Source organism: Sorex fumeus, unplaced genomic scaffold (assembly GCF_029834395.1).
Source record: "Sorex fumeus unplaced genomic scaffold, SorFum_2.1 ptg000014l, whole genome shotgun sequence".
Taxonomy (NCBI): domain Eukaryota; kingdom Metazoa; phylum Chordata; class Mammalia; order Eulipotyphla; family Soricidae; genus Sorex; species Sorex fumeus.
Genome location: NW_026606071.1, coordinates 19,015,836 through 19,042,848, shown reverse-complemented (window position 1 = coordinate 19,042,848; position 27,013 = coordinate 19,015,836). Strand labels below are relative to the sequence as shown.

The 27,013-nt window shown below is 40.9% G+C and overlaps 1 protein-coding gene and 1 non-coding gene across 2 annotated transcripts; one reads left to right on the top strand and one right to left on the bottom strand.

Moving 5' to 3' along the window:
• Positions 1-1,297: 1,297 nt before the first annotated feature.
• On the bottom strand, positions 1,298-27,013 carry CASP8 (caspase 8). Its single transcript, XM_056111832.1, has 10 exons — positions 26,881-27,013; positions 15,714-16,051; positions 12,663-12,768; positions 11,579-11,714; positions 11,444-11,467; positions 11,291-11,301; positions 9,683-9,787; positions 7,663-7,804; positions 5,823-6,321; positions 1,298-1,529 (listed from the first exon to the last, which is right to left on the bottom strand). The coding sequence occupies exons 2-10, from the start codon at positions 16,016-16,018 to the stop codon at positions 1,394-1,396; spliced, it is 1,464 nt and encodes a 487-aa protein (XP_055967807.1). The 5' UTR covers positions 16,019-16,051; positions 26,881-27,013; the 3' UTR covers positions 1,298-1,393.
• LOC130021249 (U6 spliceosomal RNA) lies at positions 19,934-20,040 on the top strand. Its single transcript, XR_008792138.1, has one exon. It is a non-coding gene; the product is annotated as a U6 spliceosomal RNA (small nuclear RNA).

The window sequence follows — 27,013 nt, the reverse complement described above, 5'->3', positions numbered from 1 at the left end:
CCTTTATTATTTTTTTTAATTTTTTTATTTTATAAGGTAGTTCACAATATTTGATTACATTTAATATTCAGACACCAATCCCACCACCATTACCCCTTTCCACCACCAAATTTGGGATGTTTCTATCTCAAGCCCCGATCTCTGTCACAAAGCACAACGGAAATAATATATTTTGTATTGTCTGTTATGGAGAACCACTGAAAATGCTCACAAAAAAGTATTCATATAGGAAACAGTGTGAAGATTGTTCTATTTTGGCAGGGGCCATTAAGACATTCTTTAGGATATCACTAACATGTTGTTAAAAGTTGAGTAATGTGAGCTTTCATATGTATATATATGAAAATATGTATATATGCATATATATATTTCCCTCTATGATTTGTTACCTACTATCTGGACCCCATTAATTGTGGTGTAGTACTTATGGAGAATGGGTAGGGAGTATCTTATGATGTGCTGCATTCGCAGTCCCGTGGTCCAAGAATATGTTCACTCATGCGTGAGGTTCGGCCTGAGCGGGTGGGGAGCAGCCTTGAGCGGCGGCTGGGTCCTGGAGTTTTTCGGCTGCCAGGGCTGGGTCCCTTGGGGCGGGGAGTGCTCTCACCCACCCCCTTTGGGGCACTCCAGGTAAAAAAGCCTGACGCGGAGTCTGGTGGCATGGCTGTGGCAGGCTTCATGTTATGCTCCCTTCTGGGAGAAAGAGCCATGTGATCTGGATGGTGGCCAATGACGAGATTATCTGGTCCCAGAAGGAGGTGGCTTATGGGTGTGATCCCTGGATCACCATAGCCTGGGGTAAAGGGCTGAAGATCTCCGCTCCCAGTCCCATTAGGCCCAGAGTTCAAGGTCACAAAGTTCTGCATTACCTGGGTTTTGTGGGACTTCACTCATGCGTGAGGCTCAGCCAGAGCCTGTGGGGAGCAGCCTTGAGCATGGTGGTGGCTGGGTCCTAGAGGTTTTCGGCTGCTGGGGCTGAATGAAACAGCCTGGAGCGGAGCCCAGTGGCATGGCTGTGACAGGCTTCATGTTAGCTCCCTTCCAGGAGAAAGAGAAGCATGGAGGCCTTGAGCATGGGTTCTAGAGGTTTTCAGCTGCCGGGGTTCTGCTTGAGGCAGGGAGTGAAACTCAGCCTGCCCTGCTCCAAGGTGCCCCAGTGAAGACAGCCTGGCGTGAGGTCAGGACATTCTCCCCAAATACGTTTAAGCTCATGCTTATAGCTCCAAAATTTCTAACAATTATGAAGCCAGGCTTTTAGGCTTGACTGTGCTTACAGATTAGATTACCTGACTCCCATCTCCCTGCTTCTGTCAAGCAGAAAAATGAAAGGGCAAGTATCAGACTCTTGGTAGAAAATAAATTAAGCATCGTGTTAGGCAACAAAACAAGAGCATCAATTCAGAGGGAACATGAGTTTTTTTCTCAGTGTGAATGTAGGTTGTGGCATCTGTTTCCCATTATTTTTTATATCATCCATAGTGCTCACTTCATTGTTCACTTTAGTGAGGATGGTAAGAATATCGTCACCCCTGTAAAACATAATAACACAACACTGTTATTATGAGGGGAAAAAACAAAAGAGTATGCACCAGATTAATCTATCTGGTGCACACTTTTATAGCTCTTTCACTCAAAACATTGGTCATTTGAAACAGTAAGTTGCAAAATCAAATCTATAACAGCATTCCTGTAAAGAAGTTGTCTTAAAGTTTAATAACTCATTTTTATATGAAAACAGAAATTCAGAAGAATATATGCACACCTACATTGAAAGAAGTGTTTATCACAGTAGTCAAGCATGGCATCAAACTAAATGGTCACCGACAGATTGCTGGTCAGAAAAACTGTGCTCTCTCTCTCTCTCTCTATATATATATATACATATATATCTGTATATATACATGTATACATAATATATACATATATATTACATATATAGGTATATAGGTATATCTGTTATTAAAAAAATTGTGACTTTCATGGTAACACAGATGGAACTTAAGGTGGTTATGCTAAACAAAATAAGACAGAAAGTTAAAGATAATTACAGAATAGTGTCACTCATGTGGAATATAAGTAACCAAAGCAGATAAATTGGTAAAATACAAGAGCAATAACTCTTAGACTCAGAACTATGGTGGTTACAATGAAATTAGAATGAAAGGGCAAAGATAAAAGGATTGGGTAGAGGGGACACTTTGATGTGTGATGGCACTGAACAGGTGGTGGATACAGTCAAATAGTTATACATATAGAAGGCTAAAGCTGTACTCCTGGTTTTATAGTAATGTCAACTGATGACTAATCAATACCTCTTTAATAATAATAATGAATAATACTATCCTTGGTAACTCTTGTTTAACGATTCAACAAAGTTGTAAATCTGTCCTATTATTTCACTGTGAAGAATGTAACTGACCTCTGTGATTCTAGGTGTATAAAAATGACAAAAACCGGGGCTGGAGTGATAGCACAGCGGGTAGGGTGTTTGCCTTGCACGCAGCCGACCTAGGTTCGATTCCCAGCATCCCATATGGTCCCCCGAGCACCGCCAGGAGTAATTCCTGAGTGCATGAGCCAGAAATAACCCCTGTGCATCGCTCGGTGTGACCCAAAAAGCAAAAAAAAAAAAAGAAAACCTTATTAATATATACCATATTGTGATAAATATATAGATTTATTATAAACAGAAGATTCACTACCATATTCTTATTATTACATAATAATTTACTAAAGAAAATAATATTAGTGTAGGGGCTGGAGTGATAGTATAGCAGGTAGGGTGCTTGCCTTGCATGTGGCACACTCAGGTTTGATTCCCAGCACCCTATATGGTCCCCTGAGCATCACCAGGAGTAATTCCTGAGCATACAGTCAGGAATAACCCATACTCATTGCCAGGTGTGGGCCAAATAATAATAATAATAATGAATAATATAGTTCAAAATGATAGCTTTTATATATTTAATTTCATTTATTTTTAAAAATTTATTTACCATGAATTAGTTTTTTCATTATTGGCTTTCAGGTATACAATGTTCCTACACTAATCCCTTCACCATTGTCTACTTCCTTTCACCAATGTTCCTAGTTTCCTTCCCACCCAGCAGTTTTTAGACATTGTTGGTTTATTGTCCTGTTATTAGTAGTTTCATACATAAATAACACTTTACCACCTTTCAGTATCCTCTCATCCTCCTGAGTGACAGCTTCCCTCTGCCCATTGCTGTAGTGTTCTCTTCTAATCCAATCCTTCTTTCTGCCAAACCCTCCAGTGGCAAGCTTCCTACCAGAGGTTAGTTTTATATGTTCCTGTTTTTTATGTAGATATATATATAATATGTACAGATAAGACTGATATAAAATAAAAGATATTATGTAAAGTTTAAAAGAATATTTTCATTTCATTTTCATTTCATTATCCTGTTAATCGTCGATTGCCTCGAGCAGGCCCCAGTAACGTCTCTTTCATCCTAGCCCTGAGATTATATTCAGGGCTCTTTAGGAGAATGAGACCCATCATTGTTACTGGTATTTGGCATATTTGGTAGGCCACGGGGAGTTTGCCAGACTCTGCCCTGTGGGCAGGCTACATTCGACAGCCTGCAAGTTTGTCCAAAGTAGGAATGAGATAATAAGATGTCGCGCGGCCGCGAGAGCAGTGCAGTCTCTGCCCCCGCGCTTCGGTGTTCCTTCCCGGAGTCCCTTGGAGGGGAGCGGGTTGAGCTTTCCTCCCCGCCCCGGCCAGGGCTACGGCAGCCGGAGACCTCCAGGACCAGCCACCACCATGCTGAGACCACTCTCCGCACACCTGAAGGTACTGGCAGAGGGACAAAGCCACGCGGGTTCCGGGGCCGAGACCTCCAAGCCTACTCGAATTGGAGTCGAGCATCTTCCACCCAGATCCTCCAAATTCCAGTAGGCGGGGGTCACACCCACCACCTGGCCCCCTGGCGCCGTGTAATCCCATCAGCGGCCAAGACTCAGAGACTATAAAATCCAGATCCCGGACGAGAGCAGTGCAGTCTCTGCCCCCGCGCTTCGGTGTTCCTTCCCGGAGTCCCTTGGAGGGGAGCGGGTTGAGCTTTCCTCCCCGCCCCGGCCAGGGCTACGGCAGCCGGAGACCTCCAGGACCAGCCACCACCATGCTGAGACCACTCTCTGCACACATGAAGGTACTGGCAGAGGGACAAAGCCACGCGGGTTCCGGGGCCGAGACCTCCAAGCCTACTCGAATTGGAGTCGAGCATCTTCCACCCAGATCCTCCAAATTCCAGTAGGCGGGGGTCACACCCACCACCTGGCCCCCTGGCGCCGTGTAATCCCATCAGCGGCCAAGACTCAGAGACTATAAAATCCAGATCCCGGAAAAGAATATTTAACCCAATTAAATAAGCTTGAGTTTGCCTAAGATCTCTACTAACTGTCAAAAACCCCAGTGCCAGCATAAGATTTGGTTTGGGTGTTTTACTTCTGTATCTTTTGGAAGGATAAAAACTGGTGCAGCCACTATGGCAAACAGCCTATAGAGTCCTTAAAGATTTAAAATGGAAATGCTGGGTGGGAGGGATACTGAGACACGTGGTGGTGGAAAATGGGCACTGGTGAAAGGATGGGTGTTTGATCATTGTATAACAGAGTCCCAAGCACAAAAATTTGTAAGTCTACAACTGTACCTCATGGTGTTTCACTAATAAAAAAATAAATAAATCTAAAAAGTAAATAAATAAAATGGAAATGCTATATGATCCAGTAATCTCACTTCTGTATTGTTCCAAGGGGAAAAAACACTATTTCAAAGAGATATGTGCACTTTCATGTCCATTATAGCATTATTTACAATAGCCTAGTGTTGGAAACAACCAAAATTAGATGTAGAAAGACAATAACTATAATTTCACTTATATATGTACATTTGGGTAAAGGAATAATAACTTATATGGTGAATGACAGAATTGAACTACTAGAGGTGAATTTATACATAAACAGTAATTTGTAAGAATGCATGCCTTCGAATTATACAATGTTATAGACTTCAACCACATTTTAAAAAACAGGAGTATAGGGGCTGGAGTGATAACACAGTGGGCAGGGCGTTTGCCTTGCATGCGGCCAACCCAGGTTCAATTCCCAGCATTCCATATGGTCCTCCGAACACCGCCAGGAGTAATTCCTGAGTGCATGAGCCAGGACTAACCCCTGTGCATCACAGGGTGTGACCCAAAGAGCAAAAAAACAAAAACAAAAACAGGAGTATATACTGGACAAGATACAAAACGGAAAGGAACCTGCAGATTTCTTGCTAGTCACTCATTAGTTTTGTGAGTATTTGGGTAATCTGACAAAGCAAATGATCTCTTAATTAAAGGAAACAGGATATAATAAATGAAGGAAGGGTTTTTCACACTTTGTGGCTTTAAATAAGGCCAAATTACTATTCTTTAGTTATAATCTCCAACAATACACCAAGAAGGTTTGAAGTTAATTAGCTTTCAGAGAACTTTTGACAAAATTAGGGGATGTTAAACACTTAAATGAGTTACTTCCTTCTTGGTTTCCAAAAACAGTTGAGTTAACATAGTCATATTTCTACCTGAAGAATGGGCTAAGCTACATCTTTCCTGGCTTGATTGGCATCTTTTCCTTTGAGATTCTTAGTTAAGGGAATTCCTTAGTAATCACTTGTTTTTCTCTCTAGCATCTAAAAATGTTCATCCTGGACATCTCTTCTACTTTGAAACTTCATAGAAGTTAATCTATGTAATGGACAGTTGGTCTGTATATTTAGAGAGAAAATGAAATATTGAAGAGAAAAAACTTACCTAGAACATCCGTCTCTAAGGTGCCGGCAAAGCGACTGGATGTACCATGTCCCCTTTGTGGGGTCTCGATAGGAAACGCAGTCGTACACAGTGGCCATCCCCAGCAGAAAGTCAGATTCATCTGGGATATACTTGTGGTTCAATGCGTCCGTGTCTAAGCACAGCTCCCGCTGATTTGAGTCACTTTCAATAGCTACCCCTTTTTGGTATGTCTCTCCTTGACAAGCCTGAATAAAAAAGACTTTGGGTTTGTTTCGAAGGGAAGGACAGTCTTTACCAGTGAAGAAAGAGGTCACTGTGTAGATAGAGACTTCCTGCCCATCAGAGCCATAGATAATGCCTTTATCTCCATGAGAGAGGATGCAGCAGACGAAACAGTCCTTTTCACTATGGTCCTTGCCTTGGAATTCCTTCAAAATCTCACAGATTTTCTCTGCTTCGCAGTTTCTGTAAGTCACTACCTCAAAATGAAGATCACTGAAGCTCTTGTTCAATTCCGCTGAATATTAAAAAAAAAGAAAGAAAAGTCCTATTATACAATAATCCCTAGAACACAACACAGAGCTAGAGAGAACAGTGGGTTTAACTAAAAAATTTGAACCATAATTTAAAAACAAGACCTTTCCTCTAGCTGAAAACACCCCCCAATCCTGAGATAAACGACAGAACTATTGTTGGCCTATGTTTGTACTCCACTGGTCTGCAAGATAATGAACTATTAGTTAGGCTTTTTACCAAATGAATGTAAACCGGTATGCACCAAAACCAAAACTGTCAATGGGCAAATAACAGAGGTAGTGGTTAGAGGGATAGAATGTTGAACCATAGTGGATATAGGGATGGAGGGAGAAGGTCATGGGCAGTAATGCCTACATCAATACCAGAAACATAAATACTATTTATTGACCTGGGGCTGGAGCAATAGCACAGCAGGTAGGGCATTTGCCTTGCACGTGGCCGACCCGAGTTCAATTCCCAGCATCCCATATGGTCCCCAAACACCGCCAAGAGTGATTCCTGAGTGCAAAGTCAGGAGTAACCCCTGAGCATCGCTGGGTATGACCCAAAAAAGCAAAAAAAAAAAATTATTGACTTAAACCATAATTTTTTTAAAAAAAAATTGTATTATCAGCTGACTACTTGTATAATCAAAATATTTTCATAAAGTCTCCATACTGATTTTATCTTGAGCTATCTTATGCTTACATTTATCGAAGTGTGACATGTGAACGTTTAAAAGGTCATCTAGAACTTTTATAAGTTTTTCTTGCCAAAGTCATCACAAAATAGCTATCCCTTTCTGGTCCTCCCTACCATAAGCAAATTTTAATTACTTGAGGAAGGGGATTGTCTGGGCTACAACCAGTGGCACTCAAGGCTTCCACTTCCCTGTGCTCAAGAGTAACTCTTGGTAGGGAGGGCTTGGAAGACCATTTGTGGTGCTAGGGGTGAAACCAGGGTTGGCCACATATGAGCAAGGCAAGCACCTTAACCTTTATGCTATATCTATGGTCCCAAATCACTTTCTTTTATGGGTTTCATTCACGTTGTAATGAATTTGATTACAATACTTATTCATTCATAACTGTTAGACTTTTAAGGAAAACTAGCATTTGATGCTCTTAAACAATTATTTACAGTATTTATTTGACTCAATAGTAGTATTTCTGTTACTAGTACATTGTAAATTAATTCTTTAGTGTTTATTGAATTTTTGTCTATCTCAAACACAGGATGATCTCACTAATCTGTGGAATATAAAATACAGAATGGGAAGCTGTAGTAAAAGGGGTACGCTTAGATCATCCTTTCCCTTTTCTCTTTTGGCTTCCACTTATACCTGCATCCATATCTGTACCACTTCTGTCCTTCACCTGGCGAAGTTTGCGTACATTTTTTCTTGCCACACTAAAATCGTAATTGTTAATGATCAAACAAAATCCCCGAGGTTTGCTCTTCATTTGGTAAACAGGGTATGATGTCTGCAAAACAAAACAAAACAAAAACAACTTCCCTCAGTCCAACTGGGAATCCAGTCCCCCCTTCCTTCTATTCAGAAATCCCACATTTCTGCCCCACAGTGTGTGGAAAGTCAGATCCCCAAATTTGGGCCTCCTGTGCACTTTGTCTTTGCATTAATATTGCTGTCATCTCATTGTATTGCCCTGATCTGTCACTGTCTCCGCTCCATCAGGAGTCGATGAGTGACAAGGTGAGTCTTCAGGATTGCCCTTTCAAGACCCCTGTGATCCTTGGCCATCTGCTCAACATGTACAGGGGTCCGGCTGAGCACAGAGGGCCTGTCTATCATAGGCCAGAGTGGGTATGTGACACAGATCTCTCAGGTCCTCAGAAAGCAGAGGACAGAGATGTGCTGGGTGAGGTGGGTTTGGGCTTTTCTGCCAGATTGCTACACAAGCTGGTCCCTAAGCATATCAGTCCTTGATAAGCCCAAGTTGTCCTAATTATCCCAGGGATAGTGCCTTGTTAACATGCTCAGCATTTAATGGGAAAATCTGTGTGGCAATTGAACATACAAGGAAAACAGCTCAAGGCTACATGTCATACTCGGCTCTGCTACTTCCGCACCCAGCAGAGGTTCAGTGAAAAAACATTTACCAGTCACCTCTTGGGTTAATCCAGTAGTTTTCAAACTGAGAAGGTTTTTCGTCATCTGGAACTCATGGAAACTTCATTTTAAATCTCCTGTTGAAGTTTCCTCTGCCCCCAGGAGGAGCACAGGGCTAGAGCCAGAATACGCTGGACAAACTGCTGAGGATGGAGCAAGCAGGTTGGGTACGTCCAGAGAGGTCAGCCTTGGGTCAGTTCATTTAAACAAGAACACAAAGACACCTCTCTGGCCATGCTTGCTGTTTGCCCCTAATCAGGGAAGCTTCTGAGAGGACGAGCACAAAGGAAACCCTGAGCTCTGATCAGCCCTGCTGGGTTCCTCTGGCTCTTCAGGCTTTTGCTGGAAGGGTTAGGTAGAAGTGTCTCGCCACTCCTGCCCTTTTTTCAATGCCTTGGCCTTTGATTCAAAATAAAGAATTTATACACAGGAAACCTAAGAGAGCACGGAGGAGATAATTCAAAAGGCAGTCTCGGGGCTGGAGTGATAGCAAAGTGGGTAGGGCGTTTGCCTTGCACGCGGCTCACCCGTGTTCAATTCCCAGCATCCCATATGGTCCCCTGAGCACCGCCAGGAGTAATTCCTGAGTGCAGAGCCAGGAGTAACCCCTGTGCCGGATGTGACCCAAAAAGCAATAAATAAATAAATAAATAAATAAATAAATAAAAGGCAGCCCCTTTCTCCAAAAACAGACCTAACTGGGGGTCAAGCACCAGGAGAGGTTCATGGTGAAGCCGGCTCGTCCAGTCCTCTAAAAGAAGGCGAAGTCCCTGCAGGAGGGCTCCCTCTCTTTTCCTTGCTCATCATGGAATCCAGCTCATTTTCCTTCTGCCACCTCTCACTGATGAGGGTTTGGAGATTATTTGGGCAGAGCAATAGAAAACCCCAGCCAGCCAGCAGACCAGGTTTATGGCTTTCGGTGCCGCGGGGGGTTATACAGGACACATGGGCCTTGGGGTTATGCTTCTGAGGGGTCCTCTCAGCTAGAGTGTTGCAGAACTAGGGCAGCCAGGCACACCTTAAATATTTTTGTTGATGTTTTTAAAAAAGAGTTCTCAACACTTTAATATATTTCTGCCCCTTCTATACTCATCTGGGAGCAAAAAAGACTAAAACCTTCAGTCATCAATGGTTGAATAAATAGCAGTACTCCAACATTAAAAAAAAAAAGTTCAGTCACTAGAGGCTGCAATACAAAGAGGCAAATGAATGGGTGTTCTCAAGACCATACCTGTGGCTGACTGCCCTGCTGTCCTGAAGAATCGGATATTGTCAGCAATTCCAGCGACCTTTCAACTGTGAGCATTTGAGACACAAAAACATGTACATTGGCCAAGTTTAATGTAGAGTGTAGGGGTTCAGAAAGTATCACACCAAAATAAACCATTTTAGCCTAGTGATTATTTTAATAATCACTGGTTATTATATTGAATAGCCAATGCAAGAACTTTGATTCTCCTCTCCTTTCCCTCCAAAACAAAGAAATAAAATTTCCATGAGAAAGGAACCTTCCCTATTCTCCTTATCACCAGAGATAGGGGTGCAGATCCAAAAGAGATTGTGTAAACACATCTTTATATTAATCATCAGTTTCTACCCCAAGTTCAGGCCCCTTTCAGTTCCTCATAAATTTATCTAAAAGGTTTCTTTAATTTTGGATTTGGGACCACACCCAGGGTCCTAAGGAATCACTCCTGGCGGGTCTCTGGGACTATATGTAGTGCAGGGGTTCAAATGAAGGCCTGCGACATACAAGCCCAGCACCCTACTTGCTGAACTATCTCCAACCCCTGTATGAATGTTTTATAATCTTTCTATATGTCCATTTTTGGAGTCTCACAGACTTTCAGGTCTTGCCTACATATAAAATTAAACTTGTTTTCTCCTGTTAACCTGTTTTATGTCAATTTGATGATAGATGAACCAAAGTACTTAGAAAAAAACAAGGAAAGATGGTCCTTCCTTATACTACTTTGGTTGTCTTTTTTTTTTAAGTAACATTTATGTAAACATTTTAAATGAGAAAATATTCAAATATTCATTTTCCCTTTTTAAATGAAAATTGACCTAAATGCCTATAGCATAGGTTCCTTGCAGTCCCCGGGATCCTGCAGGTAGGGAACTAACAAGTTTTAGACATTCTGCAAGTTTGGTTTTGTCTTATCACCAGATAATCAGGACCAAGAAGAGTTATACTGCATATTACTCTACACCGGCTGGCAATTTTTAGAAGCATAATATCTGATAAAAAAAATTGCAACAGATCCTTGATTATCTCTTTTCCTTTTTTTTCTTTTCTTTTTGAATCAGACACACCAATGCTCAGGGGCTACTCCTGGCTCTGCACTCAAAAATTATTCCTGGTGATGCTCAGCAGAACATATGGGATGCTGAAGATCGAACCCCGGTTGGCTGCATGCAAGGCAACACCCTCCCTGCTATACTATCACTCCAACCCCTCTCTTTTCCTAATTCAACCTATTTTACCCAGACACAAAAAAGGATAGAGAATTTGGACAAAGTCTTTCTCTGACATTAGAAGCATGATTTCGTTGCAGTATCCCAAGAGAAAGGCAGGCTGATGATGGGGTAACAGGGGGACTAGGAGGTCCTGGAGTTGGCAGAAATTTAAGGAAATTGTTACACTCAGTTTTGGCCAAGGGAACTCTGACCTGAAGAGCAAGTCCAATTGTTCTCATTAGAGAAGAAAGTGACTTAAGAAAGTCCTGAGATATATTGGAATCTGCCTTCTTGTTATATAAAACAGGCAGCATATATTAAAACACTCATACAGCAAAATTAAAACCTTATTATAAGTTATCTTTGTTCCATTTCAGATCTGATCTGGGGCTGTGGAATCTGTGTTTTTGGCAACACTTTCATCCTTCTCTGTGTAGAGAAGGTGACCAAAAAAGATTTCAAAAAAACAAACAAACCAAACTCATCTTGTAAACCCTCTACCAATATTTACCATTTAAAGATCCAGCTGAACTTCTTGTAAGACTCATCTTCCCCTCTGGATTGAATATCTAACTATTAATATATAAAGTTAGAAACAACTGGGTACAGAGAGATTTGAAAATTTAGGAATACATCTACCACATCATAGCCATTGGGTCATTTCTACCTTCAGTAGATTTTTCATAGTCACTGATCTTCTTGAGCACACTCTTGTTGATGTGACGGATTTCCTTCAAATATTCCAAGTTGTTTTTCCCAAGGATGTCCCTCTTTTCCATCTCTATGAAAATATCGAACAAGTTCTAGAGGAAGGAGAAATAAGCTTGGAATATTAAATTGAATCATATTGGCTTTTAGATCCCATTTTTTTCTTTTCATATGTCCGCTTTCTCCAAATCAAGGTCCCATCCTAACATCCCAAGTCAATCCTTGAGTAAGGACATCTTGATTTTATAAAGCGCACAGACCCCTAGAGAAGTAATTCCATGCTTTTTGGTAGAGAGAAAAGAGAAGAGAGAGGAGCTCTGCACACATCACTCAGCCCCAGGCCCTGACCATGGACTTCTTCATGTGAGGACTCTGAGACAGCCCAGGTGCATGACTGAGACCCAGTGACCTGGTCCTCCTGGGCCCTGCTTATACTCCACATCCACCTCTGTACATGAGATCTCACATTTATATGCACACACTCACATGCACTTATGTATGCACACAAACACACATATGCACATGTATACAAACATACAGAGTTCCAGATGCCAGGTGGTTTGATAGAGTAGCAGGAAGGAAGGCATCTCAGGCTCACTATTGTCTTTCCTGACTCTGTAGGGTCTCATGTATGCCCTCACAATCAGCCTTTTCTCTTTACTCCACACCCCAGCCTGCCCTTGATAACAGTGTGAGCAGCACTTTGCCTTGACAAAGAAATTGTATCTGGACCACTTTCCTTTTTAAACCCTTTGTTAATTTGCTATTTTTTTTTTACCACACCCAATGGTACTCAGGACTTACTCTCTCAGGAATCTTTCCTGCGGATGCTCAGGAGACCATATGGGCTGCTGGGAATCAAACCTGAGGTTGTCACGTGTAAAGTTAACATCCTAGCTGCTATACTATCTCTCCAGCCTCTCTTTAACCTCTCAAAAGTAAGAATTAGGTTACTTTCACCAAACTAATCCTCTTTTCTGACTCAGAAATCTCATTGGCTGGCTCATCCTGAGGGCTAAATCTTGGGACACACCATGTCTTACCATGTCTTCATCCAGTTTACATTTGGAAATCAACTCACTCAACAAAAACTTAAACTGCTTCACTTCGTTTTTGCTTAATTCTTCTGAAATCTGAAAAAGCATAACCCTGTGGTGGAAAACAGAGACACCTTAGAAATGCTTTTTTGAATTGCTTTCATCTGAGCATGAAGTTGTGTGAAACTAGATTCCAGTATCCTCTCTTTAAAATAAACTAACTAATGACACAATGTGAGTCAAGTCCTTGGAAAGAAATTAACATTTTGATACAGAAGACTTATGACTCAAGCCTAACTAGTCCAACCAGAACAGAATTTAAAACCCTCTAATTTATCATTCATTTAATTTCTGTTAAACTAATAGTTTTTCTGTTGCTCTGCACTCTAAAATCAAAATCTTTCTGTAATATGTGAGGTTTATATTTTTGAAGTTTTTCTTTTCAATTGAAAATCAACTTATCACTTCCTTAAGTAAAACTTGTCGGGGTTCTTCCATTGTTACCTTCATTGACAAGGTCAAGCACTTGACTCTTCATAAAAGAGACCTTTGTACGCAGTCTATCTCTTTCTCTTCTCTTGCCACTCCTCACCCCCACCCCACCCCCATGTCCTCCTAAACATATCCAACTGCCCTCCCTCTCCTTTTACTGGGCGTGAAGGTCCTCTAAGTTGCATTCGCACTGTTGTTCCTTTGGGTAGCCCAGTGTCACCTATTAAAATTGTTTGATTAGGGAACTCTCGGAGAGCAGGGTCCCGGCCCTTTGGTTTTTATAAGCCTCTGAGCCTGAAAATGAATTCCTCTCTTAGTCCTCACAACTAAGTATATCGCTTTCAATAAAAACAATCTTGCCTCCTTCAGCACTCCTATTCTACAGAGGAAGGTGGCAGTCCTGGAATGCCTGTGCCAAAGGTAGGGCTGACTTTCTTGCAAAGAGCAATTCCTCACTCCAGCCTGAGTCACCGCTTCACAAGATGGCCAGGATCATCTCTGGCATTTACAAGTGGACTTTCGGTGCAGCTTGACATCTGCCTCGTAGAGCTGGTGGGATGCGAGGGTCAGCACCTGTAGGTGCTTGAAGAAGACATTACTCGTCCTGACCCAAGCCAGGAATATCCCCAGACGACTGAGATCGGTCAAGCAGAAAGATAGAAGCACTCTTTTCTCGAGGCTACCCCTTTCACTCCCCACAGTGGTCTGGGGGGTCTACCTATCACACACCTAACCCAGGTCTAATTTGGTACTAGATGTTCCCCCAACCATCTCTAGGTGCAGCCCCCAGTACCACCAGGATGGTCCCAGTTATTTCTAGCACTGCAGGGTCCCAGCAGCATTGCACTCCCAGCCCCTTCTGAAAAACAGACTGCCAGAGTGACCAAGAATCTCGGGTGGGCTCCCCGGATATCCTGAGCACTGCTTGGGATCCAACACCCATCCCTCAGGGAAAAAAAAAGTATAGAGAAATTCAGATATATAGAGAGGGGGGAATGGAGGCAGAGAAATGGAGTAAAGAGAAAATAACTATAGCTGATTAAAACCTGGAGCATGGAGAGGGGCATGAAACTATTGCCCTTCCCAGCCTCCCCAAGGAGCCATCTCTGCCAGACTTATATAATGTTCAGACTTCTACAATCGTTAGAAAATTAATTTCTCTATAATATTAAGTCATCTAGTGTGTGGGGGTGTGTTACAGCAACCCTAGGAAGATAATCAAATACAGAAACATAATAAAGATGGACCCCAGTGGCAGGGCGTTACTAGTCAGGCTGCTAAGAGTTAGTGCCTGTCAGCCCTGGCTGTGAAGACCTCAGAGCACTCATGATAGTTACTGACTCACTGTAGAGATTGTGAAATAGATAAAAGTTTAGTTTTCCTGACTTTTTTTTTTTTTTAGTGAAAGCTAAAAATAACTTTAAGGACTGTCTGGTAACAGAGAATGTTGAAATACAGAAGTAGGTGGTGAACTTCATTTTTAAAGACTTGTCAGTTAACATGGATAATTATCACTTTCGGGTTGCCCACACTCTCAGGAGAGAAAAGAAGGAGTGCCACAGACTTTGGCAGGACAAACAACCCAAGCCACGTCCTTCCGCCTAGCTGTCGCCAGGCTCACAGGTTCACAGTGACTCCCAGATAGCCAGTCTAGAATGACTGAGAACATATCAAGCATTGGACGGCTTTTGTGAATACAAATCTAAACACTCCAACCAAACGAGAATTTCCATAATCATCTACAGGTAGGTGAGATGGGGATTTCAGATGGGAAGTATTGAGGCTTTATCCACTAATAGGCAAAGGAGGCACACCATGTGAGCATCAGTAAAGCAAAGACAGCAAGAGAGCAGACGCATGACAGAGAAAAAGAACAGTTAGAAAAAGTTTCATTTTTAATTTTAGCATAACTACAGCATTTGGGAAAATGTTTTTAATTCTTTCTATTGTTTTACTTCTTTGTTTTTCTTTTTTCCACTTTTTTTGGGGGCAGGTGCTCCCAAGCTGTGCTCAGGGGACTCCAGAGGTCACTCCCTGCAACCATCTGGGCCTTCCACATCGATGTTCAGGTCTATCAGTGTGATGCTTCCCAGACCCAACGATACTGGAGGCCATGAGGTTCCCACCTGCTGGTGCTTGGGGACCAGTAGGGCTATACCTGGAAGTGCTGGGGTGCCATATGCAGTGAGGGACCAAATTTGGGGCCTCATGCAGGGAAAGCATGGGCTCCAGACCTTTGAGCTACTTTCCCAGCCCATTTTGTTCTGAATTATGCATGAGCTCTGAATTTCTTATTCCCAGAGCCTCCAAAGTCATATCACAGAAAACACACAATCAGCACTACTAAAAACAGTTTCCTTTTTTTTTGTCACACCCAGTGGTGCACAGGGGATACTTCTGGCTTATGTGCTCAGGAATTACTCCTGGCGGAGGTTGGGGGACCATATGGGATTCTAGGAATTGAACCTGGGTCAGCTGCGCGCAAGGCAAATTCCCTACCTGCTGTGTTATCACTTCATCCCCATAAACAGTTTACTTTTTCCCATCCTGTGCAACTTCCCCCACCTGTAGGCAGAGATCTGAGCCTTGTCCGATATCTGGAGTTCCTCCTCCACGTCTCTTGGGTCGGTGTCCAAGTATTTAACCAAAAGATCAAATCTCTTAATTTGGAAAAGCAGCTCCTTCAAGAAGAATATGTCGTCTTCCTCCAACATTCTCTTTTCCTGAAGTCTCAGGAATAACATTAAAGCATCCTTGATGGGTTCCTGCTGCCTCTGTGGGATATGGTCACTGCACAGGAACTTGAGGGAGGCCAGGTCTTCACTGCCCAACTCTTCCCCAATACTATAGAGAAGGTTGCTGAAACTCATGCTTGCCAAGTGTCAGGAGAATGTAGTCACAACCTGGGGTCAAAATACAATGTTATGTTCAGACAAGGAAGAAGAGTCCATTACTTGTTTATTCCCTTATGAAAAGCTATTCCTTCCACTATGCCAGGTATTTTTCTACGGTTACATGGAAGAGAACAACAACAAAAGGGCAACTTACAGTTGAGTGATGTAATTATAAAACTAACCAATTGGCAGGAAACTGTAATAAGGACCTAGCAGGAAGCTGGAACAGGGAACCCTAACCCAGGAAGGGAGAAAATCTTTCTTAAGAAAGGGCCCTACAGGGCCAGAAGTAAAAAGAACTGTTCTTGCAGAGAATGATTTATGGGAAAAATAGAGGCAGAACTGTTCAAGTCAATTCAGACCTTCAGCCAGAAAGGGCCTCTTATAGACATATGGGGTCAGGCTTTCTCCTGGAGATGAGAGTGGGATTAACATTTAAAGTGTGATAAATAGGGTGTGACCTATTGATAAAGTATGATAAATTGGGTCCAGAGCAATAGTGTAGGAAATAGGACATTTACCTTATATGCAGGAAACCCAGGTTTGATCCCTAGTATACCTCATATGGTCCCCTAAGCACTGCCAGGAGTGATCCCCAAGTGCAGAGCCAGGAGTAAACCCTGAACACTGTTGGGTTTGGAACCCACCTCCCCACACCAAAGAAAAATAAACATAGTGATGGACAAATCAGATAGGTTGGATGTGTACCAGTTAGGCAAGAAATAAAGCAGCAGGGTGGGACATCTGTCTGTAATAGTGGAGGTGTGGGTGGCGATGGTGTGTGTGGCGGGCGGGGGGCGGGGTTGCACTCTCCTCTAAGGGTCTCAAAACCATGCTCGGCCTCCAAAGCAGGTCAGCAGCCTTATACTGACCACAGAGCGAGGTCAAACCTACCATTTCAACTCAGCCTCTGTGATCGGATCATGCAACATTTCAGTGGGTTAAAATAAAGAAAAGACTATTTTTCACTGATCTCCAGAAAACTTTAATGCCTGCAGCCGAGGATCTGGAGTTTCTCCTCCTTTGAGCCCCTCGAGTCTCTCCTTCCATACCTTCCTATCCCCCATGCTTTGACAGAACTATGTTCATGGTGGACAGAAACTGAGAGCAAGCAGTACTTGTTAGAATCAAAGGAAAAAGGTCAGTGTCCATCTCTGAAAGGCAGACTAAAGGGTCACTATCAAAGTCAGAAAGCTCATCCACAATTTTCTGGGAGAAGAGGTCGTATATTGGGTCACATTAAGTAGTTTTACAAAAGCTAACTCAAAGTGGATTAAAGATCTTAAAATTAGACCAGTATCTATAAAATACATTGAGGAAAACATAGCAAAATACTCCAGGAAATGGATTTGAGAAGTCCATTTCAATAGTCTGACTTCAATTATTTGACTCCTGAGGCAAAGACAACAAAAACAAATGGACTATAATAGCTAACAAAAACAAATGGGATTGATTACATACATCACATTTAAATGATTTTGCATGACAAAAAAACTCTTCAAATTAAAATAAAGACACCTCACTGAATGGGAGAATACATCAAAGGACTAATATTGAATATTTATAAAGCACTTACAAATCTCAACAAGAAAAAATAAATTAACCCCAATCAAAATATAATATTTTATATATATATATATATATATATATATGGGAGATAAACAGTAACTTCTCCAAAGAAGACACATAGATGGCTGAAGGTATATGAAAAAGTGCTCAACATCACTTATGGTTAGGGAATGTACATCACATCAACAATGAGATTTTATCTCACACCAGTGAAATGGTATATGTCAAAGAACTGGAAATAATTAGTATTGGTTTGAAGGGTCAGGAAGGGGAAATAAGAGACCACTACCCACTGAACTTCCCAAGAGTCTTCCCTGGCTCTGTATGTGGGGGGAGAGGGGGTGTGCTGATAGTGTACTGGAAGGAATCACCACCATAGGCACCATGAGAAAACAGCACAGAACCCCACCATGAATAGTGGATGAAGATGGAGCCCTGGAGCCTCAACAAGAAATACCCATATACATAATCTGTCTGATAAAGAATTCAGAGGAAAAAATTCATTCAGCTCATTCAGATGTTTAATGAGCTCAAAGAAACAAAGGAACAGACATCCCATAAAATATAGGAGGATATGAGAGAAATAGTAGAACAGATAGCCAATAAAATACAGAAGGAAACATGAGCAGAAATAAGGAAACTACAGACTGAAATATCATTAATAAAAAATTTGGTAGATGAAACGAAAAACTCAATGGATGCCCACAACAATAGAGTAACAACAGCTGACAAACAGAATCAGTGAGCTTGAAGACGCAATACACCTCCAAGACAACAGCAAAAGATGGAAAAAGATCTCAAAATAACTCAAGGGCAGATAGAAATACTTGGTAAAAATTCAAAAGGAACCATATAAAAATCATCAGAGTTCCAGAGGGACAGGGAGGCAACTCTAATGAGGTAGTAACAGTTAAAGATATCACTTATGAAAAGTTCCTGGAGATGGAGAATGCAGGTATCCAGAACCAAGAAGTCTGAAGGGTACCAGTTTAAAGAGACCTTAATAAAAGTCTCCAAAAGTATCCTAATCAAAGTGATGAATACCATATTTAGAAATGCAATACTGAAAGTAGCAAGATCAAAGAAGGAAATTACATACAAAGGAGTGTCTCTTAGAATTACAGCAGACTTATAGAATGAAACCCTCCAGGCCCATAGTTGATGGTAGGATGTTTAAAACTTAATGAAATAGATTCCTCTCCAAGAATATTTTACGCAGCCAGACTCTCATTCAGATCTAAAAGAATGATATAGTACTTTATGGATAAACAATAGCTCAGGAACTTCATGACATAACACCAATTTTAAAAGAAAAACTGAAGAGGTGGGCTGGAGAAAGAGTACAGTGGGTAGGGTGTTTGCCTTGCACATGGCCTACCTGTGTTCAACCTCCAGCAACCCATATGGACCCCCGAAAACCACTTGGAGTAATTCCTGAGTGCAGAGCCAGGAGTAACCCCTAAGCATCCCCAAGGGGCTACTGTAAACACAAACCCCACAAACACAACATCATATATATATATATATATATATATATGAAAGAGAGGGGCTTTATATATATTATATTGTATATTATATAACTTGCCATAGCAGTTAGGCAAGAAAAAGATATCAAGGTCATACAGATAGAATAGGAAGAAGTCCAGCTTCAGTATTTGCAGATGACACGATACTATACTTAGAAAATTCTAAAGACTATAAGAAATCCAGAAATGATAAATTTGTACAGCAAATTGGCCAGTTACAAAATCAATACCAAAAAGTCCATAGCACTGTAGCACTCTCCTCCCGTTGCTCATCAATTTTCTTTTTTTTTTTTTGTTAGTGAAACACCATGAGGTACAGTTATAGACTTACAAATTTTTGTGCTTGGGTTTTAGTTATACAATGATCAAGTACCCATCCCTCCACCAGCGCCCATCCTCCACCACCACGGGTCCCAGCATCCCTCTCACCACCCATCCCCCCCATCCCATCCTGCCTCTGTGGCAGGGCATTTCATCAATTTTCTTGAGCAGGCACCAATAATATCTTTATTGTGAGACTTGTTGTTACTATTTTTGACATATCAAATAAGTCACGGGTAGCTTGCCAGACTGCTGTGCGGGCGGGATACTCTCGGTAGCTTGCCGGGCTCTCTGAGAGGGACAAAGGAATCAAACCAGGGTCAGCCATGCTATCATGGCAAACTATTAGTAAGGCAAACACCCTACCCACTGTGCTATTGCTCCAGCCATATGTATTGTATATAGCTTTTATTATATTATTATATCTCCTATATATAAATAATGAAAGAGAAGATACATTAAAAAAGCAATCCCCGTGCTCACTTCAGCAGCATATATACTAAAATTAGAACAATGCAGAGAAGATTGGCATGGCCCCTGCGCAAGGATGACACGCAAATTCGTGAAGCATTCCATATTTTTGTGGGCATTCACTCCAGTAAGGTGGTTATCACTGGACTAAATCTGGACAAAGATCGCAAAAAGATCCTTGAATGCAAAGCCAAGTCTCGCCAAGTAGGAAAAGAGAAGGGCAAATATAAGGAAGAAACACTTGAGAAGATGCAGGAATAACGTTATATACAACTTGATTAAAAACTGTAAAATAAAAAAAAAGGAATCCCATTCACAATTGTGCCTCAGAAAAACAAGTATCTAGAAACTGACTTAACTGAAGAGGTGAAAGAAAACTACAAAATACACACACAAAAAAAAGAAAAAGAAAACTACAAAACACTACTTCAAGAAATGAAAGAAGACACAAAAAAATGGCAACACATTCCCTGCTCATGGATTGGGAGGATGAACATTGTCAAAGCATTACACAGATTTAATGCTGTCTTTTATAGGAAAACCCGTATCATTTTATAAAAAAATAGATCAAACACTCCAGAAATTTATATGGAACAATAAAACCACCCAAATATCAAAGCAATTCTTAGAGGATGGGAGGCATCACTTTCCCTAGCTTCAAACTGTACTGTAAATCAGTAATGATTAAAACAACATAGTACTGAATAAGGACAGACCCCCCAGTTCAATGGAACAGAATAGAAAACCCAGAGACAGACTCTCATGTATATGATCAGTTACTCTTCAAAAAAGGAGCAAATAATATGAAGTGAAGTAAGGAAAGTCTCTTCAACAAGCGGTAATGGGAAAACCTGATATCCTCAGGCCAAAAAAAAAAAGAGAGAGAGAAAGCGAGAGAGAGACAGAGAGAGAAGAAAAGCCCCTGCCATAGAGGTATGCTGGGGGGTAAAGGTGGGGGTGATGGAGGGAACCTGGGGACACTGGTGCTGGTAAATGTACACTGGTGGAGGGATGGGTGTTGGAATACTGTATGACTGAAACCCAATCATGAACAGCTTTGTAAGGGACTATTTCACAGTGATTCAATAAAAAAATATATTAAAAAAAATGAACTCACCTCTTTCTAACTCCATGCACAAAAATCAAATCAAAATGGATTAAAGACCTAGATAACAGACATGAATCCATAAGGTATATAGAGGAAAATACAGGCAGAAATCTCCATGACATTGAAGTTTAGAGGTACCTTTAAGGATGAAATGCCAATGACCAAGCTAGCAGAGGCAGAGTTAAACAAATGAGACTACATTAAACTAAGAAGCTTCTGCACCTCAAAGAAATAATGATCAGAATACAAAGACAGCCCATGGACTGGGATAAATTATTTGTCTACCACTCATCTGACAAAGGGTTAATATTCAAGATATATAAAGTACTGGTAAAACTCAAGTGGTAAAATTCAAGAAAAAAAGCCCAAGCCTATGGAAAAAAAATCTGCACTACTATTTCACTGCAGTACTATATACAATAGCCAAAATATGGAAACAACACAAATGCCCATGAACAGATGACTGGATAAAGAAACTATGGTACATGTACACAATAGAATACTATGCAGCCTTAAGAAAAGATAAAGTCACGCAATTTGCTGCAACGTGGGTGGATCTGGAGGGTATCCTGTTAAGTTAAATCAGTCAGAGGAAGATCAGACTCAGAAAAATCTCTCTCATATGTGTTATATAAAGTAACTTCTAGGGGAATATCAAATGCCCTATGGCAATAGAAATGAAGAACAGAAGAACTGGTTTTCAGTAGGAAGCTTGTCACTGGGGCACCTGTGGAGAAATGAGTTAGGGAAGGCAATGGGGGAAGGGAAAAGTGCCTGACACAGAGGCAGGCTGCGGGGTGGGAGAGAAATTGGGGACATTGGTGGAAGTTAGTGAGCACTGGTAAAGGGAACAAAATAAACCTGAAACTCATTTATAAGTATATTTATAATTCTGGGTGATTTAGTGAAAAAACAAAACAAGTAACAAATAAGATCAAACACAACTGTTTCTCAATAAAAAAGTTAAATTGTTAAACAAATCTGAGAAAACTCTACTCCACTAATTTAAAAATTGAGAAAATGAACTTGGTTAGATATGTGTGTCTCTATAACATTATTAAGTGGGGCTAGATGGGAAGTCACAAACAATTCTTGAATAAAACACACCGGAAACTTGTAAGCAGTTGCCTCAGAGGAGAGGAACTAGAAGCCTGGGGATAAACAGGAAAAAGAAACTTACTTTGTATTCTATTCTTTTTTGCATAGACACAGTTAGAATGAGCAAGTGTCTCTAAATCTAAAGGTACACATACTTAAAATCTCTAAATGGGATATCAAATATCCCACTTGGTATCACTAAGTCCAGTGTCCTTAATATTTTTCATAAGTCACTGGGAAAACCTCATTTTACAGAATATAATTCTTTTAAAATTAATAAAAGCAGAATATGCTTTATTCCTTCCATAACTATGTTTCTGGATGTTTATTTTTATTTCTAAATATTTTAGAAATAACATTTTATTTTATTTTTAAATTCTTTTTATTTTAGAAGAGAGAAAAAACAAAATATGATAAATAACAATCTCTGATTATATTGAGGATGAGCTTAAAATGCAAAAAATCTATGTACACTTCTAATTATTTTCATAGACTAATTTGTTAGAAATGGTATTACAGGACTTCAAGAGGCCTGAGATGTAGCTCAGAGGCAGAAAACATACTTCACATGGGCTTGATTCCACTACTCCCCTCTTAGAAAAAGGGGAAGAGTAATATTGAGTCAAAAGAAATAAACCTTTCAAGTTTTCTGTTACATAATCACAGCATCTCTAAGATAAACTACAAATGACAATACAATCTACAGCTAGGGCGACATGAATCTGAACATAACAAGACTGGCACTTGGCTCCTGCCCTTTGTCACCAGTTCATCTCTCATTTTGTCATCATTATGATGTGACAAAGCTTTTGCATCATATCAAAATGCACACTGAGAAGGGAAAGACTGAAGAGGCTTCTGCCAGCAGGGGCTTTCCAGGACACAGCGGTGTGTAGTGCAGCTTTCCTGTGGGTCTCAGGTCTCTAGTCATGGGGCCTCAGAAGCAACACCTGCACAGGAGTCTACACCTTTCACTGGCAAGGTCTGTAGACGCAGTTGTACGTGTGTGTGTGTTTGTGTGTATGTGTGTGTATGTGTGTGTGTGTGTGTGTGTGTGTGTGTGTAGGGAGTGGGGGAGTTGTTTCATAGGGCCTAGAGTTAGAAAAATTAGAAAACTTGAGAAAAATGTTAAGAATGCGTTCATACATCTCATACTATTCATAACAAGCAATACAAAATAAATTATTTAGCATCTGTCAATGGGGCAGGCTTGGATGGTGGTGGAAAAATTCTAAATAACGGTGGTGGGAAGGTGTAATGGTGGTGGGCTTGGTATTGAAATATTGAATGTAATCAATTATTGTGAACAACTTTATGAAAATAAAAGGTAAAAGGTAAAGGCCCTCCCGTTGATCGTCGATTTGCTCGAGGGGGCCCAGTAACGTCTCCATTGGAGACTTTGTTGTTACTGTGTCTGGCATATCGAATACTCTCGGTAGCTTGCCGGGCTCTCCGAGAGGGGCAGAGGAATTGAACTCGGGTCGGCCATGTTGGCCGCTTGTAAGGCGAACGCCCTACCCGCTGTGCTATCGCTCCATCTGGCTGCGACATCTGTCACCCCATTGATCGCCAGGGTTGATTCGGCTGATCTGGCTGGCTAGGCGGGTGTCCCCTTCCTCCCTCACCGCTCCATGTGCGTCCCTCCCGAAGCTGCGTGCTCGGTCGAAGAGGACGGCCTTCCCCGATAGAGACGGACCGGTCTTCGGTCGAGGGTATAGGAGTAGCTGCGCTCCCCTGCTAGAACCTCCAAACAATGAAAATAAAATTTAAAAAAATTTAAAAAGTAATGTGGAGTTTATGCCTGCTTCAATCAGCTTAATCAGTGGCTGAATAAATAGCAGTACTCCTACATTAAAAAAAAAGAATGCTGTCATAATTTCCTGATTCAAAATGAGAAAAAAGTAATATTTGCTCCTTAGAGAAAGTACAAAAAGGCATAAAAAGAAAAAAACCACAGAAAGTCCCACGTAAAAGTAATACTTTGGTCAGATTTGGTGACTTTATTCATATATCACATATATTGATATCATATAATACATATTATATATTCATATATCACACATGCACATGTATTAATATGCATATCTACATAGCTATATATCAATGTGAATATTTTTATATATAATGCAGTAAAACAGTGGAGAAGTACTGGTATACCAGGAAGTTTTCTTTTAGATTATATATCTTCTGAATAATATATCTGTATAAATATACTTATAATGCAAATAATGCAATTATATTTGACATTATAAAATATTTTAATATATTTACATTTTACACAACAAAATTTATACCTAAAGTAAATTTTGATGTAAGAAAAATTTTTATATGAAGACAAACTATGTTATAATATAAAACAATATTTAAAATATGTATGTCCAATAAACAAAAGATATTTTCAGTTGCTACATTTTTCTATAAGTCTCTGAAAAAAAACTGCCATCATCATCCTGATTTTACCATTGTGAAAAGGCTCTTTAGAAATAAGTGAGTAGAAGGAAGTCAGGCTCCAAGGCAGGCCTTGGCAAGATTTAGATTTTATTCAAATTTCAGACAGAAACCAATGAAGTAACTTAATGAGAAAAGACATGTCACAATAATGTTTAAAGATTAAAATTATCTGAAACATGAAAATACCAAAATATAGAAAGAGAAATTCTTAATAAGTTCCTATTGCAGACAGACAACCACGAAAGAGCCTGGATATTTTTTGTTTTTTCTTTGCTTTATGGCCACATTAGGCAGTGCTCAGGACTTACTCCTAGCTCTGTGCTCAGAGATCACTACTTGCAGGGCTTGGGGAACCATATAGGATGATAGGGATTAAACTTGGGTGGGCCACGTGCAAGGCAAGCACCCTACCCAATGTACTATTGCTTTGGATCCCAGACCCTGAATTTAAACTTCAAGATTTCACTCCAGAGTCCCAACACTCCACTCTAATTATGCCAGAGTACAATTGTAATATACAACATCTAATTACAAATATTCCTTCTAGCAATATTCTAGCTCCTCCAATAATATGGATAACTGCCTCAATGCTGGCAAAATAAATCCAAGACTTGAATTAATCTTCTGAGACAAAATCTGCATCTCATACAAAGTTCAAGAGTACTTGAAAGGTGCTGAAGGCCAAAACCCCTAAGAGAAAGTAGGGTCACTCTGCCAGCCCAGAAAGGCTACTCCAGCTTGGGGGTTCCACTGGAACCTGACAGCCATTCACTCTGAACACAAACAGCATCCACACAAATAGCCTTCCACATAGTCTAGCAAAGCATTTGGACCTCAGCAAAACTGAGAACCAACCCTCTAATTTCAAATTGAAAAAAATTTATAGCTTCCTCTATAAATGCATAACTTGACAAGTATAGGTCTCTGATCTTATAGTCTGTGTTTGTCATTCTACTATTCACTCCACTGTTCTGCACCTGGTTAATTAATAATTGAATTTTTAGAATGGTGTATGTATCTGTATCAATAGGTATGGGTGCTGGTAAATGAGTGGCTATGGGAGCAAAATCAGTTGAACTTAAGTTTTGGTTTCTATTCTTCATTTTCTACTACTTGTTCTTTAAACAAAGCTTTCCTGCAAATTAGCAATAAAAAGAAAACCCTATAGAAATGGACACCAGGACAGAAGTCCCTGACAGAGATATTCAAATAGCTAAAATGCACGAAGTGATACACAAAGTTATAAAATTGACTAGGATAAGAATGGGGCCTCTGCCCACCATTTTACCTGGAAGATTCCAGGAAAAAAATCCCAGGAAGTATTTATCTGTTTTAGCTGGAGGAGTCTTGAGATGTGGAGATTTCACCAGCCTCACCTTGACTCTGAGAAGCTATAAATTCTCACTTTATCTATTTATGCTCAAATACAAGGATCATCTCCAGAAACCTTGAGGCTGCCAGCAACACATCCTGAACAGTCTAGAAAAGTCTAGACTAAAAAGTTCCTATTTGGAGGCCAGCCGCACATGCTAGGGGAAAAGTCAGCTCAGATAGAGAAGGGAACACCAAATAAAGGGTGTTAGGAGGATCCTCCCAGGATGAGAGATACATGCTGAAAGTAGACTACAGACCGAACATGATTGCCACTCAATGCCTCTTTTGCAAACCACAGCACCCAGAAGGAGAGAGAGAGAGAGAGAGAGAGAGAGAGAGAGAGAGAGAGAGAGAGAGAGAGAGAGAGAGAGAGAGAACAAAAGGGAATGCCCTGCCACAGAGGCAGGGTGGGAAGGGGAGGTTTGGGGAGATGGGAGGGGTACTGGGATCAGTGGTGGTGGAAAATGGGCACCGGTGGAGGAATGGGTACTCAATCATTGTGTAACTGAAACCCAAGCACAAAAATTTGTAAGTCTACAACTGTACCTCATGGTGTTTCACTAATAAAAAAATGTTTTTTAATTTAAAAAAATTAAAAAAAAATGTTTCCTGTGGAAGATGGCTCAATGACTCAGAGCACTTCCCTATAAGGTAAAGATTTTTGAGCCTAAACCCTGGTGCTTGACTGACGTGGACTGACATGATCAGGACCATCTGCTCTGTGCGTGACCCCAGGAAGAAGAGCTGCTGTTAATGATACCTAGAAACAGGGCCCAAAGATGGATCCTCAATTTAGGAATCCCTCAGGGCAAGTTTGAGGCCCTAACTTAATCCCTGGTATTGCAGATACAGGCCCAAATGATCCTGAGAGTGCCATGGTGAGAAGGGGAAAAATCTTACTCCCCAAAAGGCAAACTGACCTTAGTAAAGTACCACGTCCTTGGTCCTAGTCTCCTCACAGTGGCCGGTACTTCTTCAGGAGTCTTGTCCCTCTGGCACGTTCACAGTTCAAATAAATGTTAACAGCAGGGTTTTTTACTCACTCTCTTCCTG

Excerpts from the sequence above, each read along its gene's own strand:
- CASP8 (XM_056111832.1), bottom strand. The coding sequence starts at position 16,018 with ATGAGTTTCAGCAACCTTCTCTATAGTATTGGGGAAGAGTTGGGCAGT. Across the intron at positions 11,715-12,662 it reads GTAAACTGGATGAAGACATG|AACTTGTTCGATATTTTCAT; the intron begins GTAAGACATGGT and ends TCCTTCCTCTAG. Across the intron at positions 7,805-9,682 it reads AGCAGGGCAGTCAGCCACAG|ACATCATACCCTGTTTACCA; the intron begins GTATGGTCTTGA and ends TTTGTTTTGCAG.